At 23.9% G+C, this 18,706-nt stretch overlaps 3 protein-coding genes across 10 annotated transcripts; 2 read left to right on the top strand and 1 right to left on the bottom strand.

Annotated features, from left to right (window-relative positions):
- Positions 1 to 41: 41 nt before the first annotated feature.
- On the top strand, positions 42 to 4,704 carry LOC126907465 (N-alpha-acetyltransferase 60). 2 transcript variants are annotated; one of them, XM_050688781.1, is made up of 6 exons: positions 42 to 265; positions 324 to 426; positions 1,514 to 1,678; positions 2,542 to 2,768; positions 3,273 to 3,377; positions 3,804 to 4,689. In XM_050688781.1, exons 1-6 carry the CDS (start codon positions 249 to 251, stop codon positions 3,955 to 3,957), a joined length of 771 nt encoding a protein of 256 aa, XP_050544738.1. In that variant the 5' UTR covers positions 42 to 248; the 3' UTR covers positions 3,958 to 4,689. The 2 variants fall into 2 exon arrangements, with proteins under 2 accessions (XP_050544738.1, XP_050544739.1); XM_050688782.1 differs by lacking the exon at positions 42 to 265 and adding an exon at positions 800 to 1,016 and having other exon boundaries at positions 3,804 to 4,704.
- A 2,879-nt stretch (positions 4,705 to 7,583) lies between these two features.
- LOC126907462 (delta-aminolevulinic acid dehydratase) lies at positions 7,584 to 12,359 on the bottom strand. Of its 4 annotated transcripts, none has more exons than XM_050688774.1 (8): positions 12,341 to 12,359; positions 10,330 to 10,474; positions 10,160 to 10,270; positions 9,963 to 10,080; positions 9,419 to 9,651; positions 8,151 to 8,267; positions 7,969 to 8,068; positions 7,584 to 7,909 (listed from the first exon to the last, which is right to left on the bottom strand). In XM_050688774.1, exons 2-8 carry the CDS (start codon positions 10,462 to 10,464, stop codon positions 7,842 to 7,844), a joined length of 882 nt encoding a protein of 293 aa, XP_050544731.1. In that variant the 5' UTR covers positions 10,465 to 10,474; positions 12,341 to 12,359; the 3' UTR covers positions 7,584 to 7,841. The 4 variants fall into 4 exon arrangements, with proteins under 4 accessions (XP_050544731.1, XP_050544729.1, XP_050544728.1 ...); XM_050688772.1 differs by lacking the exon at positions 12,341 to 12,359 and adding an exon at positions 11,158 to 11,382 and having other exon boundaries at positions 7,584 to 7,903; XM_050688771.1 differs by lacking the exon at positions 12,341 to 12,359 and adding an exon at positions 11,158 to 11,375.
- An 868-nt stretch (positions 12,360 to 13,227) lies between these two features.
- On the top strand, positions 13,228 to 18,324 carry LOC126907464 (ras-like protein 2). 4 transcript variants are annotated; one of them, XM_050688777.1, is made up of 6 exons: positions 13,241 to 13,753; positions 15,454 to 15,600; positions 15,676 to 15,854; positions 16,956 to 17,043; positions 17,110 to 17,321; positions 17,425 to 18,320. In XM_050688777.1, the coding sequence occupies exons 2-6, from the start codon at positions 15,561 to 15,563 to the stop codon at positions 17,617 to 17,619; spliced, it is 714 nt and encodes a 237-aa protein (XP_050544734.1). In that variant the 5' UTR covers positions 13,241 to 13,753; positions 15,454 to 15,560; the 3' UTR covers positions 17,620 to 18,320. The 4 variants fall into 4 exon arrangements, with proteins under 4 accessions (XP_050544733.1, XP_050544734.1, XP_050544735.1 ...); XM_050688778.1 differs by having other exon boundaries at positions 13,247 to 13,753; positions 15,715 to 15,854; positions 17,425 to 18,317; XM_050688776.1 differs by having other exon boundaries at positions 13,228 to 13,753; positions 15,454 to 15,854; positions 17,425 to 18,324.
- The last annotated feature ends 382 nt before the right edge of the window (positions 18,325 to 18,706 follow it).

Genomic DNA, 18,706 nt, shown 5'->3' with positions numbered 1-18,706 from the left:
ATCTTACATATCAGGTGATATTGATAGTAAGTATTGATACAATAGAAAGTCTTTGTATCAGTAGTAAACATATTAAATTAAAATAAATTTTGAAAAAATTGTAAACTTTATTTCTGTTACTGTCCATATTAATACATTCTGTTGTTCTCTATGCTTTATAAAAATGGCTACACTTCATAGAATTTATATAACAGCTAATGGGTTATTATAACTAATTAATAGTCACGTTATGGGATTTATCTTTCTGAATGGATACTTTTAACTGGTAATAAGTTATTAAGTCTATTAAAAATTTTAATGTACTAAAAAAAAAATGTATATAGGTATGTTGAGAGGTCATCATTGCTTCCTCCTGAAAGGCCTTCAGGTTTTTGCAATCTATCAAACCTTCAACTCAGATTTTTGTGCCCACAAGATATAAATGAGGTAAAACACTTTTAAGCATAGCTCTTATAATTAATGCATTAAATTTAGACGAGTTGCAAATAAAACTTCACACAAATAACACTTTTTAACATCAGAGGAGGCAATAGGTAGATTGCATCCCTTTTCTGTATGCTTTTTTAAATAATGCAATAAAAAAGTATTTAGTGCTCTACATACAGTTTTTATCATAAAAATTCACATAACATTAAAAGTACTAAAAAATTTAATATATTAAAGATGTGGAATAGTTGGGACAATTATAGATATATCTAATAGTGATTAATACTGTCATAAAAACGCTTTGATGCGAATCTATTTAATTTCTATTTATGAATGACGATTTTTACAAGTTTTAAGATTTTATTTGATATAGGTTTGAAGGACTAAGTAATTCTGGAACATATTCACAATTCATTAAGTATAACTTTTCAAGTAGAAATTTTGTTGTTAGTTTACTTTGGTATTAGAGAATGCAAAAATTCCAGAATGTTATCAAAAGTTGAAATAGAAAATAATGTTGACATGCATAGGTTGTCTTGCTCAAACCCTTCCTGTACTTAAGTTTTCTATTGGAGTTTCATATATAGAAGGTAAAAAGAAGCTTAAGAAGCATTGTCTCTAATATGTCGTAGTACAATTTCATACAAATTCAACTTTTTAGTTGAATGCAGGAAAAATTTTCATTGTTGTTATTTTTGATGACTGCCTAATTTTGGAGTATTTTTCTAAATTTCTAAAATTGAGGGTTTTTGTTTAATTTTTGGCAATAAATGGTTCCACTACATTGATATTAGGTTTTTTTTGCATATAAATAATAAAAATCAATCTAATGAAAGCTAAGTATTTACATAGACTGATACAAAAAAAAAAACATATCATGGTAAAACCTTCTCAACTTTGCATCAAAGCTAAAATATATTTAATTTAAATGTATAATTAATATAAAGATAAAGAAAAGCCGGGTATGTGCATTCAGTTTAAATCTTGAGGCTGCTTGAATGTTTTTGATGACTGCAAATATATATATATATAATTAGTATTTTTATATTGTTTATAGTTATTTCAATATTAATTAATTTCATTGTAGGTAAATGCCTTATGTATGGACTGTTTTCCAGTAGAATACCCAAGATCTTGGTATGAAGATATTACATCAAATCCAAAATTTTATTCATTAGCAGCTATTCATAAATCTACTATTGTAGGCATAATAGTAGCAGAAATTAAGTTATATATAAAATTATCACCTAAGGTATTGTAGAATATATAACATTTTGTTTTATAATAAGTGAAAAAATTTAAACTTAATATTTAAACAAATCCTCTGAAACATAAATATAACATGTTAAGATCTGACCCCTGGCTTCTAGTTTTGAATTAATTTGTTTTCCTACCCCATATTTTCTTTCATATTCCATTAAAAATTCTACACAAGTAATAAACCAACAATTAAAATTTACAACATTTGTTATGATATACTTTATATTAATTTTACACTTAACCACAAAATATGCTTTAATAATTATTAAATTTTAAATAAAGTTGTTAGAATGTTTTTGTTGTTCTTTCATTAACTAATATGATAAAAAATATATTTTATTAAGTTATAAAAAATGTAAAAATATTCTATAGGGTTGATCATACTTAATTTTTTTTTTTTTTACTTCTGTCTATCATGTAACACTAAAAATAATGATTTAATTTTAATTTAAAACAAAAATTAATTCATAGTATTTCAATTTAATTTTCTTTAATGTGTATTAGTGTAATTAGTGGAATATACTCACTAACAATTTTTTTAATCAGCATATACACTAGAAACTATATAATATTTATATTGAATTGTAAACACTCACAAATCAACATATATCTTAAAATAAAAAAAGGGTTTTATGCTAAAACAACACTGGGTGTAATACATTTATCTTTTTACACAGGAAAGAGAAGTAGNTGGAATATACTCACTAACAATTTTTTTAATCAGCATATACACTAGAAACTATATAATATTTATATTGAATTGTAAACACTCACAAATCAACATATATCTTAAAATAAAAAAAGGGTTTTATGCTAAAACAACACTGGGTGTAATACATTTATCTTTTTACACAGGAAAGAGAAGTAGTGTCACCTTCAGCAGGAAAGTTTACACAAGTTGGATATATATTAAGTTTAGGTGTTAATAAGGCTTATAGACGCAATGGGATTGCTTCTTTATTGTTGGATAGCTTAGTATCACACCTCATGTCAGCAGAATCTCAAAATTGTAAAGCAATTTTTCTTCATGTGCTCTCTAGTAATTCATCTGCAATTTCATTTTATGAAAGAAAAAATTTCAGGTAATTTAAAAAAAAATTATATAATAAAATCTTTATAATTAATTATAAAAACTATTAAAAAAAGAGAACATAATAAAATCTATGTTAAAATTTAGTCATAAAACCTAAAATTTGATCTAATTAAAAAAATTAATTTTATAAAAAAACATAAATTCTTAATCTCATTAATTGGTACTGATAACTATAACACTTTTTCTGTCTCTTTGTCACAGATAAGAAACCATAGGTAAAATTAAGATAGACTAGAGAGTGATTAACCCTTCCTCAACTTATGGTTTCTGACCTGCTAGAATGAGAGAGTAAAAAGTAATGACTGGAATGATAATTGGCAATTTTTTTAATTTGATTTTATACTAATAGTTACTATGAAGTTCATTATAAAACCGTTATATTGATTTTTTTGTCATTTTTAAACATTAAAAATGATTAACTTCTTTTTTATTGTCTATATTTTTCTTTTAAAATTCTTATCACTTTGAATTATTCTTTATGAAATAATTTTAGGCTGCATTCATTTCATCCATATTATTATATGATAAATGGAATCAATAAAGATGGATTTGCTTATGTATTATACATAAATGGTGGCCATCAACAATGGATGATATTATATCCTTTTTATACAATTAATAAAGTAAAACCATTTTTGAAAATAAAATGTATTATCGTAATATAAATGGAATAATTTTCTTGATTTAGTTGAAGTAATTATTTCAGCCTTTGCGACTGTATTAACCCATTAAAGTCTCTCACCTCAGAAGAAGTTTTGTTATTGTTTATACCCCGAGATAATGGTAACTCTAACTATAGAGATGATATCTTATTCATAAAACTAAGCCACCCATGACAAGTTTTAAACCAATCACAGCACATATGACACTTTTGTCTTATAGAATTGGTCTCAAAATCTTTCTTTTTTTATAATTTTAAATTATTTTTTTTAAAGTTATAAAATTGCCTTTAACCCAATAGTATCATAAAAATTTACTTTTTAAAATTTAGTAGGATGAGAAACTTTTCTTAACTACTAAATACTGACGTTTTAAAGTATATTTATACAACAATTTGTGAATTAAGAGTTGTGAAATGGACAATGAATAAGGCTCGGAAAGCCACTAGACGATTTTGGCCAAGACTCAGACGTATAGCATCTCAGAATACAAGTACTATTATGATTGATTGTAGCTGAAATGTATACTTCATGTATAATTATCTTAAAAATTGTTATTTTCTGGATTGCATTTCTAGACTAACATTTTCCTCTATTATACACCTGTGACTGAGGTTTAAATCATCAATATAAATAAATATAAAAAATATTTCTTGAAATACAAAATAAATAATTTTTTTTTAATGTTTAAAATTTTAGATTCAAGTTACAGGCATATTCTTAAAATAATTAAAAGTTTAATGGCATCCTTCTATAATTGTTTGTATAAGTTGGCAAAAATTGTTAGATTATTATTAATTGTAAAAATATTTTGCCAATATGCCAAAATACTGTAATTATATTAGTGATTTTTTCTTAATAATATGTCTTCTTTCCAACAATAATTTTTAAGATTATTCAATTATTTTTTCATATTATCTTTTATACTGCCTTTATTTGTATTACATGACATTATGGTTTGGGTCTTTTTTCTTTATTATTATTATTATTTATTGAAGAGTTATCAATGTTAGATACTTAATTAATATATAATTAATCATAAAATATAATAACTACATATAATTACTTAATTAAATAAATATAACAATAATATTAGTAGTATTGATATGGTTGGGTTTAAGTTACTTTAAATTTTTTTTGTAAATGAACAAAATTTGTGCTGATATAAGCTAATTATTTCTAGTCACTTCATTAAATAATGTTGATTCATTTTTATATTTTAACTTTTAAACCATAAATATTTTTTTCCATTGTTATTATTTATTAATTTAATTTAAAAGTGGATAATTGTTAGTTAAATTACACACTTTTTGTAAGCTATTTTTAAACATTTATGATTATGAATTAATTATAATTCCCAAATTCTTTCATTAAATAATTTAGTAAATAAATAAAAAATTGTATTATTAATTTTCAAAATTTATAATATTTTTGTTTGTCTTAATTTATTATTTAGTCCTGACAATAATACAGAACAAAGAATGATCTAATTATATTTATTTATTACTCTTTTTTTGTATTGCTACAAAATTTATATTAATTTTAAGTATTATAGATTTTTGTTTCCATTTTATTATAATATTAAATATATTTTATTTCATTTAAATTTAATAATTTTCTTTTTCATTTCACAATATAAATATTTGATATTGTTATTAGTTCTTGTTAAAATATATATGTAAATACATGTAGGTAAATAAACTACTTAAGCCTTGCTAGATAATTAGTGGTTTTTAAATACATATAAAAAGTAAACTTAATAGGCAAATTTTTTTAACAGTATATTAGATTTAGGTAATACAAGACTTCCATAAATAAAACTATACGAGTGTGCACTGATCAGAATATTTTAACACTATTTTGGTATAGCATACTCCTTTAGCTAATTTACATTTGTTAAATACAAGGCAACTCAATATTTGTATGATTAAGCAATAAATATAATTTTTTTTCTTTATAAGCATAAATACAATTTCAACAAATGTTTAAAGACTCATTTTATGTAATTTCTTTCTCTCTCAAAATTAGATTTATATATGTAATTGTATTGAAATTTTATGTTTATTTTTGAAATTGGAGGGCTAGGTTTCTCTAAGCTTTATTATATTAAAACCTATATTAAAAACCCAGCACAGGGGGGTCGCGGCACAGTGGTGACGTGGCATAGTTGGATCAAGTATAATGATATCTGACAGTGATTAAAATCACTATCAAAATAAAACGCTTCGATGCAAATCTTTAGATAGTGTTTAATTAAAAAAAATGGGTGGATTATTCCAAAATCTACATAATCTGCTAGTTCCTTATTAATATCCTGATTAACATAAAGTATGTCGAATGAAAAAGGGATTATTAAAAAATATTATTTCTCATAAAAAAATTGTGTTGATCCATTCACTTTTCAATAAGTTATAGCATTAGAAAGTTAAAAACCCAGAACAGGGAGGTCGCGGCACAGTGGTGACGTGGCATAGTTGGATCAAGTATAATGATATCTGACAGTGATTAAAATCACTATAAAAAAAAAACGCTTCGATGCAAATCTTTAGATAGTCTTTAATTTTAAAAAATTGGTGTATTATTCCAAAAGCTACATGATCTGCTAGTTCCTTATTAATATCCTGATTAACATAAAGTATGTCGAATGAAAAAGGGATTATTAAAAAATATTATTTCTCATAAAAAAATTGTATTGATCCATATATTTTTCAAAAAGTTATAGCATAATAAAGTTAAAAATGTAAAAAATAATATCGAGATTTTTCACACAAAAATAGCATTCGGTAGCCATTTTCACCACGAAGACAAGTCTAGAAGACAATTTTTTTTTTTCAAATTAAAGTATATTACATAAGCTTTAATTTAAGATGTATATAAAAGTGTCAGACCTTCCGGAACATTTTCAAAAGTTAATTTTTTGTAAAAAAGTTGTCATTTTAAATCCTCCCCCTGGCCAGGTTAAGTGTTAGAATTACAAAAAATATATACCGAATGATAGATAAAGACATCAAGCATCTATAAAAAAACAAATTATATTGAAATATTCATTTTTAAAAAAGTTACGGCAGTTTTTAGTAAAAAAAAAACCCAGCACAGTGGGGTCGTGGCATAGTTTGGTCCAGTATAGATGATATTTGACAGTGATTAAAATCACTATCATAAAAAATGCTTCGATGCAAATCTGTAGATAGTGTTTAATTTAAAAAAAAAAAAATTTGTTAAAATAGCATATTTTTGAATACGGTAGCCATTTGGGCATAGAAGATAGGTCGTCGGGACAAATTTTTTTTTTATTTTATAGTACATAAAATAAGCTTTAATTTGACATATGTTTAAAGGACGCAGTATTTCCGGAAAATTTTCAAAAGTTCAGTTGAAAAAGATCTATGTTTTTTATAATATTTTAAGTTTTGAACGCCCCCTATATAAGGGGAAATTGTCCAATTTTAATAAAAAGTATGTCAAATGAAAGATGTACTTATAATGTATTTAGAAAAAAAAAATTTATGCTGATATATACATTTTTCAAAAAGTTATAGCATTTTTAAGTTGAAAATTTAAAATCGAAAATTTTAACAAAAAATAGTGTTTTTTTAACTATGGCAGCCGTTTAAATGTAGAAGATAAAGTGTCGGGACAAATTTTTTTTTTTCATTTTATAGTACATAAAATAAGCTTTAATTTGATATATATTTAAGGACGCAGTATTTCCGGAAAATTTTCAAAAATTAAGTTGAAAAGGTTAGTTTTTGTAAAAAAGTTGCTATTTTAAATGCCCCCTGTGAGTAGAATAAGTGTTAGATTTTCAAAAAAAATGATATCAAATGAAAGGAAAATATCTAAGGTTTTAGTATAAAAAAAAATTATGTTGATTTGTTTATTTTTGAAAAAGTTATGGAAGTTTTAAGAAAAAAAAGTGAAAAAATGACAAAATTTACCGATTTTTAAATTTGTAATTTTTTTGGATATTTCCCCCATTTTCGGGGAACGAGGGAATTTTTTTCAACAGACACAAAAAAAAAATAAAAAATAAACACATCTTAGTAAAAACAATACCTTCTCAGCTTCGCATCGAAGCTAAAAAATTTATTTTAATAACATAAATCATAAAATATAGCATCTCTAAAAAAAAAAATCTGAATTCACCATTAATTGCATAATTATAAATTATTTTTTATTCATGTCTAAAATTAATAAATATATAAAAGTAAATAATGACTATAACAACAATTAAGTTATTACAAAAATAATTAAATAGTTGTTCTTTTTAAATTATACTTTAAGACTTCAACCACAAATATTTCATAATATTTAACTACTTAACATATAATAATAACTTGTACAAGTAAAAAAAAATACTTTGATAAAAGTATATTTTAAAGATACGCACGCTTAACCATAAATTATAATTCACCTTCCTTTAACCATTTTAAAATTTCAGGAGTATAATAAGAGACAATAACATCTGCACCTAAATAAATATTTATTTTTTAAATGTTTTCATAATTTAATAAACTATAAGGTACATACCTGCCCTTCTCATGCTTTGTAAAATTTCAATTAAACCATTTCTCAAAGTAAAAACTCCAGCTTGAGCAGCATGATAAATCATACTATATTCTCCAGAAACCTTTATTTAAATAAATCAAAGATCATGTAAATAGTGATGATTAAAATAAATATTAATAAATTCATAAATAATTAATAATTACTTGGTATATAAATAAGGGTATGTGAGGATATTTGTTTTTGACATTTTTAATAATATCTAAGTACATCATTCCGGGTTTTACCATAATCATATCACAGCATTCTGATACATCTCTATCCTAATAATAGACAATTGAGTAGTTAATATATTTTTATTTAGCCAAAAATTAAAATAGAATGTTTGTCAAGTTTTCTTGTTCTTTCTTATAGAAGAATGAAGTTATAGTTGAATCACTTAATTGAGAAACGACAAAGTCCAAAATTTTTAATTTGTAGAAAACAATAAATTATTGTTTTTAGACTACAATTAACATGTTGCATTGAAACTGAAATGACTAAATGAAAGTATTCAATGAAATATGTCAAGAAAACACAAAACAATAAAAAATGATCTTATTTTAATTTCAGATGACACGTTTAAAAGCTCTGGACTTCAGTCAATTCTACAATAAATGATTTTCTGTGTTATACATATTCACAAATTCAGTTATTAATTACTTTTTAGCATTATCCCTTAAAACTTATAGGGGTTTCAACTTTAAATTTTTTAAATGGCAAAATATGTATTTTATTAACTATTATTTATTCTAATAAAATATGTATGTTGCCATTCAAAAAAATAAAGCCGTCGATTTTATTAGATATAAGGTATGATATTAAAAAGTTATTAATAACAGAAAAATAAAAAATATATGTAACTAAAAAAACAACATTTTTTTTCGATATTGTATTATTTTATAAGTAATTATGTGCGTTACGATAAACGAATATCATCCTGTAAATTTAGTGTTTATATTTTTCCATTTTTAAATATATTGTTTAGTTATAAAATATAAACAATAAATGAAAAATTTTAATTTAAAACTAAAAAAATATTTAACTCATTAAGCCACAAAAATTACTAAATTATTGTAAATATGTATTTCAGGAACAATGTTACCATTATCAATACTATAAACATATTTTTTTACGTTAATGTTTGGATAGATATAGAATCAAATCTCAAAAATAAATAATTTAATTATTTAAATATATATATATATTCATGATCTATCACAAAAAAGAGGTAAAGGCATTTTTAAGAATTTTTCATGAACTTAAATTTTTTTTTAAGAAAATTAATGTAAATAAATTTTTTTAAGAATTAAAAATTAGTATATTTTAGAACAGTATAGTTTTCTATACTTATTCAATACTTTAACTTATTATTTTCTAATATCTTTTTTGTGCGCTAGACCATCAATATTATATATTAATTTAAAAAAGCTACCACTACTCTCTCAGCTAAATTATAACTTCCAACAGGTAATTGATATGAAGCTCGATTACTGAAACTTGGTGCACAATTAGCTGCATCTCTAAAAGGCCCATAAAATGTTGAACAAAACTTGGCAGAATATGACAGAACAGCTACTCTACTAATTAAGCCCCCTTCCATTAAATGTTGTTTTATTGATTTTACATGACCATCCATCATGCATGATGGTGCAACAATATGAGCTCCTAGAAAATTAATTTACAAGATATTTAACATTTCTCAAAAGATCATTCATACTTTTTCATTAAAACTATTTATGGTTGAAATAATACATTTTTTTATTTACAGTTACAATTCATGTTAATCCTCTTAATTTAAGTTATGATATACTGTTTTTTAAAGACCATAATACTTAATATTTACCAAACCTAGTGTCTCAAGACCTTACTGAATAGATTTCTCATATAAAAATTATAATTTTTTTTTTTAATTTAAGACTTATTCAAAAAATTAGAATTATATACAACATTATACAGTAAACTAAATTTGTAAATACCAGCTAAAGCATATGCTAATGCAATTTCTCCTAAACGCTTTATACTTTTGGTATTATCTATTAACTGATTTTCAATTATCCCACAATGACCGTGTGATGTATAAGCACAAAGACAAACCTGTAAATAAAGTTAAAGATTTTAAGAACATAATAATATTACAAAAAAGTACAATTTTAATTCTATTAATTTGAATTACATATTTTCTTACATCACATGCTATTGTGAGATCAGGATACCATTGTTTTAATAGTGGTAAAGCTACTATAACAGGATTTTGAACAGAATCGGCATGAAATCCATAAGAATCCTATAAAAAAAAAATTATTGATATTTGGCTTAAAAATTATTTAATAACAATTGTAATACTTTGGGTAGTTTGTTTATAACACCAAATAGAAGTACAGATTTTAAACCTAATTTTACTAATGGATCAAGTAAATTTCTCAAATGATTTATACCTTGCCGATAGACTCCTGGCATTGATTTTATTTCTTCTTTCATATCCTCATCTCTAAAATAGTATACAGATTTAAAAATTACAATTTTTCAACAATTGTATTATACAATGTAAATTGTAAATAAAAAACCATCTAACTAATTTGGCAAAATATATATTTTTAAAATTAAACAAACAAATTATTTAATATGAATATAAAAAAAATATATTACATAGATGAAGCAATTTATTAATTTATTTGTTTCATTCATGAACAATAACTGAGTTAAACTTTTTTAAATTAAGTTGTAACCTTCTAAAAATTTTTAATTTATTACTAAAATACACAAAACTCATAAAAATACAGGGTTTTAAAAAATTATGATTAAGGATTAAATCTGAATTCAGAGTAAAATAATGATGTTATTTTATCAACTGTCCAAAAGTTAAATAATACTAATATTTATATAAGATATAATAAATTTAATTTTTTTTTTAGTAATATTTATTGCATTTATGTAAATATAAAAATAAAATCTTAATATTACTACTTTCTACGCATAATAAAAATATTAATTAGGTTTAGCTGAAATAATGGGAAAACAATTATACAAAAATAATCAAATTATTTAATAATTATCTATTCTTAAACTATTAAAATATAGTATAACTTAAAAATATATAACTTTGATTATCAGTAATTTTAAATGTTAAAAACAATAATATATGTAGAAGTTTTCGCCATTTATTCAACTTACAAAATAAAAATTGGATACATCAAGTTAGCAGATTTTATTACACTATTTTGACATTGCCATTCTCTTAAAGTTTCATTGAAATAATTACAGTGAATAATACTATTAACTGAACTCATTTTAAAATTATAATAATTTCCAAATAATATTTTTTAGTGAATTGATTCAACATAAATTTATATACAATCATATCATTAATATTATCATATTGATGATCATATTCTAGAAATCTATATACCACATGTTACATAATCTTCAAGGAGACATTTAAAATATTATTATCAACAAAACTAAATACTTGTTTAGAATATTTATTAATTGCTGATAATGATGTACAAGTTACTGTTATAAATGCAACAAGAATCAAAAATGTTAAGAATAGCAGGGACATATTTTAGAAGGGCTATCACCAACCCCTTCCCCCATAGATATAGTCATTAATATTCTACTGTGGAAAAGTACTTTCAGAACTAACTTTACTTTGCGCTGATGGGGTTATCATACACAAATTTACTAACTTATGGCTTATTATAAAAATATAATGAGTAAAAAAAAAATCTTGCTAGTTTGTAAATTGTCTACTAGGCAAAAGTGGTAAAAATTGCCAACTATATTAAATTAAACATTTACTATGAGTAATGTTCCGTTCTTATATACCCAAAATCTGGTCGTTTGAGAGGACTAAATATTGTACGAATTGAACTAATTTAAATGTCAAAAATTAAATTTTAATTTATTGAATAGTTCATTTTGTAAAATTGAGAACTTCGCAATTGTTTAATTCAGGAAAGTATTATCATAAAACTATTTTTAATTAAGTACTTTATTGAAAATATTTTACAAGTTTTTATAAATATTTAATAAAAGTAATAAATTTATTTAGAACAATATGATAACACAAGACATATTTTAATAGTAAATAAAAAATTCAATAGCTTCGCATCAAAACTAAAAATGTTAACTTTAAAATTTTCTTTTATAATATAAAAACTTTAATAATTAAATTTTAAAAATACACCATTGTATTAAACGCAAAATTTACAGATGACTAAAAATTTTTTTTTTTAATCACGAAAAAATCTTTAAAAAAAACTAAACATTTCTATGTTAATTAAACAATTATTTTTTCGTTTTACTATATTTATTCTGCTATTGAAAAAAATGTGTATCTAATTTAGGCGTCTACCTAACTCAGGCCGTAATGCATCATGTCTCGGTCCGTAAATAATGGTGTTAGATTTTGTTTCACTAGGCTACATGGTTTTTTCTGTCCTCTTTGAAATAAGCAATAACTTTTAAGAAAATAAGTAAATAAATAATAATATCATAAAATAATTTTTTAATTTTTGTTTTTTCAATAAATGAAAAAAATTGAAATTTTTTTTTATGAAAATTGTGAATAATTTATTCTTTAAAAGATAGTCAAGTAAATATCAACGAAGTCGGACTAACAAATTTTACTGAATCACATTTATATCGTCTTGATTATTAGCCCAAAAATTGTTGATTATCGATGTTTTAGGTCTTAATCGCGGGTGCATTCCATTTATTATGGAGAATTAATCTGATACACAGATGAAATGTGTCATTGACATTTATTGACGGAAATAGGGATGCTAATCAATCTATCCTAAAGATAAAATAGAAGATAGGCCGTCGTAACTTTCTTAAAAATCTCGACTTTTTTAATATTTAATAACCTATAAATACTTTAATATGCTAGTAATCATGAGTTTTACAAATAAAACAAATATTTAATGGAAATCACAAAGATGAATCATTCTCATTTTTTAAGAAATCTATGTTGTAAATTTTTATTTAACCAACCATATAGATAGCATTATGTTAGTTACATAACTGTGTTGGATTTAATTATGCTAAAATTTAGCGTAATTAAACTAACGGCTAAATGGTAATGTCGTATAATAAAACTTTTGATAAATTATAAGTTAGTCGTTATAAGTTAATAATTATTAAGTATAATTATTTGGTCATTAAACAATCTATATAAATCGATAATCTTTGATACCTATATTTGCCTACCATAACAGTGAACAATAGTTGAATACTGTTTAAGAAAAACAAAATATACAGTATGTCCAATTGTTAAATGTATTTTTTCTAACTCGGTTATTTGATTTGAGTAAATTGTAGCAATGTTGAAAAAGTGTAGGCAGCTCTAAAGTAACATTACTCTGTGTGCTACGGTCTAATATCACAAATGTTAGTAATTTTGACATCTGGTGCATGTCCAACTTAAAATATATTTTTTCATTACTAACCATACAGAGCTCATCTATGCTGTTCACTGCTGAATAGCTCCTAAAATCAGTTTATTGTTTTTCGCCGATGGACTTGAGTGAATAGGATTACGTTCTTACCTTAAAGTGATCAGTGATTGTTTATTGGAATAATTAAGCAATTTTTTTTTGACAATTTTTAATTTTCATCCTTAGAACTATACATTTATATAATAATTTAATTACTCTTATAAAAATAAAGTAAAATGAATCGAACTAATTATAATCAAAGTTATAAATTAGTAGTAGTAGGAGGAGGTGGTGTTGGAAAATCTGCTATAACAATTCAATTCATACAGGTAAGTTTAAACAAAATTACTAAGTTAAAAAATAACTAATTGGAAAAATCTTATATAATATAATTTTATTTATTCATTAATATGTAATGTTCAAATAGTAATTACCAAAATATTAATTTTTCTTTCAAATTTTTATTGGTTTGAGATAGCTGTTGTTGCTGCTCTATGTGATATAATTTATTTTTATGTTAACTATTTTTGAATTTTGTTATATAAACCCGAAAATATATTTTATTTATGGTTTCCAATATATGTTTTATTGTAATATTTGAATTGTAAGATTTACAAAAATTCATAAAATAATTTCCACAAATATATTCAATAGTTTCAAAAGAAAATATTTAATTTTTTTGTAGAATAATGTAATAATTTTCTGTATGCTAACTACACAATATGAGTAGGTGTAACATATCTCTTTTGCCTATGGGTCTCATTCAAGGTAGTTTTTATACCTACACTCATAGATACACCTCCTAATATGGAATTGTTTCTAAGATTAAAAATTATATATGTATTTTTTTAGATTTGTTTGTATAGTATGAAATTTTCATTTTAATGTTTATAATTGTATATACTGGTGTCTCAGAAGTATCTGACAATATTTATAACTTGATACAATTATCATTTTAGAAAATTTTTTTTTTTTTTAATAATGTTTGCCTTCTTAGACTGCATTTAAAGTATATTTTTTATTATTAATCATTATAAAAAAAATTACAATTTTTTTTTAAATTTCAAAACAGTTATTTGGCTATATTTAAGCTAATATTTTATATTCTAATGAAAACTTTTGATGAGTTTATGATAAATTTAGTATAAGTACTTATCAAGTTACAAACATTTTAATATATGAAGTGGGTATAAAACGTGGGAAAAGTATACATACACTAGTATGAGCTGTACCCATGTGCACTATGTATCAATTTTATTAATTCCAATAGTGTAACTTGATAAGTAATTGTCTTAAAGTTATCAATTCATAAAATTATTTTACAAAAAGAAGTGCTAAAAAATGTCATTTCAAAATTAAATAAAAAATAAAAACATTTATATTATTATTGTTACTTTTTATTATGATTAATAATAAAAAATATGCTTTAAATGCAGTCTAAGAAGTATGGATGTAGCTTGAAAAATTGTCTATGGTCTCATTTTTTATTTCATAACTCGGATAAAAAACATCTCTGAAAATCTTCTCTGCCAAATTACAAATGATTCTATGTAGATTCTATTCTACTCAATACAAACTATGCTAATGATAAAAAGGCAATACTAATTAAAAAAATTAATTTCAACTAAATAATAAATATAGTTTAACTGTTATTAAAATATAATAACAAAAAATATTTTTAATTGTGATAGAACCAAAATATATTCATTAACAAATAATTAACCCTATATAATAATAATTATTATTATTAATAATAATATTAGAATACCATTTTGAACAGATTGTGTATATATTAATAAAGAGTATATATATATTGAAATTATTATGACAAAAATTGAAAATTATAATTTTTTTTTACAATTCTTAAAAGAAACGTATAATGTTTCTTATATATTCTTTACTGGTCAGAATTTTATAAACTTAAATGTATTAATTCAATAAGTGTTTAATTAAACAAGTAACAACTGTTACTTCACCCCTAATGATGTCCTCCTCAAACTAAACAGTCTGAAAAATATATTTTCTATAGGACCCGATGAAATACTTGGTGATTTTCTCTACAAAACAAGGCACATTATTTTTTATCCTCTCTGGTCCTTATTCCGAAGATCCCTTGACGAAAGTACTTTTTCGGACATGTGGAAAATCAGTTCTATTATTCCCATTTTAAAATCAGGTAAACCCTTGTTAGTTACCAATTATAGACCTATTTCAATTCTTCGACACATTTTTAAAATTTTCGAGTTCTTAGTTTTAGATTGTATTCAGCCTTCGGTTAACTTGATTTTAGCCAATGAACAACATGGTTTTCGCCCAAGCAGATCTACGGTTACTTGTAACCTCTTTTTCTCCAACTATTTACATGGTTCTTTTAAAGAAGGATTACAAGTTGATGTCATCTACACCGACTTTGCTAAGGTGTTTGATTTGGTAAATCATGTGGTTCTTATTTCTATTCTTCATGCTTCAGGATTTGGTGATCCTATCCTATCTTGGTTCAGTTCATTTTTATGTAACAGATCTCAATGGGTCAATATGTTCAACACAAAATTTCATATGTTTATACCTACCTCTGGTGTCCCACAAGGTGGACATTATCTCCACTTCTTTACTCACTGTTTGTCAATAGCGCTTGCTCCTCCCTCAAGCATAATCAACTTCTCTGTTTTGCGGATGACATGAAAATTTTCTAAAATATTTTCTCTGTTGATGATTGTCACAAACTCCAGGATGAACTTAATTGGTTCTGGTCTGATGCTCTTGGTCTTATATTAAATATTAATAAATGCCCGTCAATGGTATTTTTTAGAAGTCACTCTCCTATAACTTATACCTATACATTGAATGGCTCCAAATTAATTACTATCGATTCTAGCATTTGTGACCTTGATTTTACTCTTTCTTCCTCCCTAAGTTCACGAGCTCATATTGATAAGATTACATGCAAAGTTCTTAAGGCACTGGGTTTTGTCAAAAGGATATGTAGTGAATTTAAACTCACTAGGTCTCTTACATCCATTTACTATGCGCTTGTACGACCAATTCTGGAATATGGCTCAGTTGTTTGGGATCCTCAAACAGTGGACAATTCTCCCCTTCCTTTTCTTCTTAACTTATCCTCCCTAACTGACTGCCGCCATTCTTATAATCTTACTTTCCTTAATAAGCTCTTAACAGGCTCTATCGACTCACCTTCCCTTCTTGCTAAAATCAACTTTAAAGTTCCTGTAAGGTACACTCGCAACTCACATACTTTCTTTATTCTACATTGCCCTACTAATTATTTAATAAACGAGCCTATCAACCGTATGATGAAGTTAGCCAATAAGGATCTGTCATTTCTTCAATAAAATTATGTACTTCTTAACCTATTTTGTTAAATGTTGTTTTTCTTATATATTACACCGTAAATGGTAACCTGGGCTCATGCCCGTTATAATCTTAAATAAATAATTTAATATTATTATTTTTTTAATTATATGTTATGTCAAAATGAGTTAAAAAATTTTAATTGATAATTTTCTGTTATAGAAATATTTTGTAACAGATTATGATCCAACAATTGAAGACTCTTATACAAAACAATGTGTAGTGGATGATGTTCCTGCAAAATTAGATAGTAATCATTTTAAGTTAATATAATGTATTGATTTTTATTAAATAAATTATTTTATTTTATTTATAGTTTTGGACACAGCTGGCCAAGAAGAATTTAGTGCTATGAGAGAACAATATATGAGGTCTGGGGAAGGTTTTTTACTTGTATTTTCAGTTGCAGATAGAACGAGCTTCAATGAAATAGAGAAGTTTCACAGACAAATTCTTCGAGTGAAAGATAGAGATGAATTTCCCATGTTAATGGTCGGAAATAAAGCAGATTTAGGAAGCCAAAGAATGGTACTTAAAAAAAATTATATGCTATAATAAAAAAAAACTTTTACATGATTTATTAAGATAACTCTATCATCATTATTTATACTGTATTTATAATAAAATTTAGGTTTCTGTACAAGAAGCACAAAATATGGCTACGGAACTTAAAATACCTTACATTGAATGTAGTGCAAAAGCAAGCATAAATATAGATCAATCTTTTCATGAACTTGTCCGTATTGTTAGACGATTTCAACTTTCTGAAAGACCCCCAATTAAAGTGCTGCCCCAAAAAAACATAAAAAAATGTCTCATACTCTAGCAGATAATAGTAATTATTTTTTATACCCTACCATGTTCATATTTGAATTTTTCTATACTAAGAACTTAAATGATTGTGTTCCAAGTATTGTCAATATTGACCATTTACATTATTAACATCATTAGGCAGTATTAAACTTAAAAATCTAGTCTCATATAAACAATAATTTGACAAGTTTTTGCACATAGTTAACTTAAAACTAACATTTATTTTAAGCATAACATTTAATTTGGTAAGTAATTATAATATAGTGAGTCACAAATCAGGTTGTTAAAATTGTTAAACTATTCATGTAGTTTTTTTTACTTCTATACTACTCCTATATTGTTTATAAATTGTTGATGAAAACAAGATTTTTTCATTAAAGATCTTTATATTTTTATGAAATCATTAAAAAATTTATTTTGTTAAAAATTTATTCACTTTTTAGTAGTTTCCCGCATTATTTTAATTATGTTCTCAGGTTATTGGAGTTTATATTTTTTAATTGATTTATGTTATTTTTAAGGATATAATACAAAACTTTAAGTTGTTTACCTGTAAAAAATAATTTTGTGCTGTTAAACATTTAGTGTTTGTTTTTTATTTGTATAACAATGAGTTTTTATTAACGAAGTACTGAATTATATTTAAAAGCACAACAAATTATTTATATGTTACCTTAATTTTTTATATTATAAAAAAGAAATTAACTCATGATTATATTTGTATTGTATAAGAAATATACTAAGATTCCATATTCATAACAAATTTAATATGAAATATTTATTTTTATTATAAAATTGTTAATATTTTCTAAAAACTATGATCTAATTAATTAAACACGTAATATCAATAATTTAACTTTTTTTTTTTTATTGAACTCGATTATCAATAAAGCTAACCTATATTTTCCTATTTTTTATTTAAATGAAATTTTTGGTTTTTTTTACTAAAAATTAAAACTGAAACTAGAGAAAATTTCAATTAAATAAATATCTAATCATAGTAAGTTATTGAACTGAATAAAATAATTTTACATCAAATTTTCATAAATACCATTTATCCTAATCATTTTTAACTACAACAATATTTCATTATTGGTTTA

Source organism: Daktulosphaira vitifoliae, unplaced genomic scaffold (assembly GCF_025091365.1).
Source record: "Daktulosphaira vitifoliae isolate Bord-2020 unplaced genomic scaffold, ASM2509136v1 Scaffold_5, whole genome shotgun sequence".
Classification (NCBI taxonomy): domain Eukaryota; kingdom Metazoa; phylum Arthropoda; class Insecta; order Hemiptera; family Phylloxeridae; genus Daktulosphaira; species Daktulosphaira vitifoliae.
The sequence above is the reverse complement of the archived record's forward strand: the minus strand, read 5'-3'. Positions and strand labels throughout refer to the sequence as shown.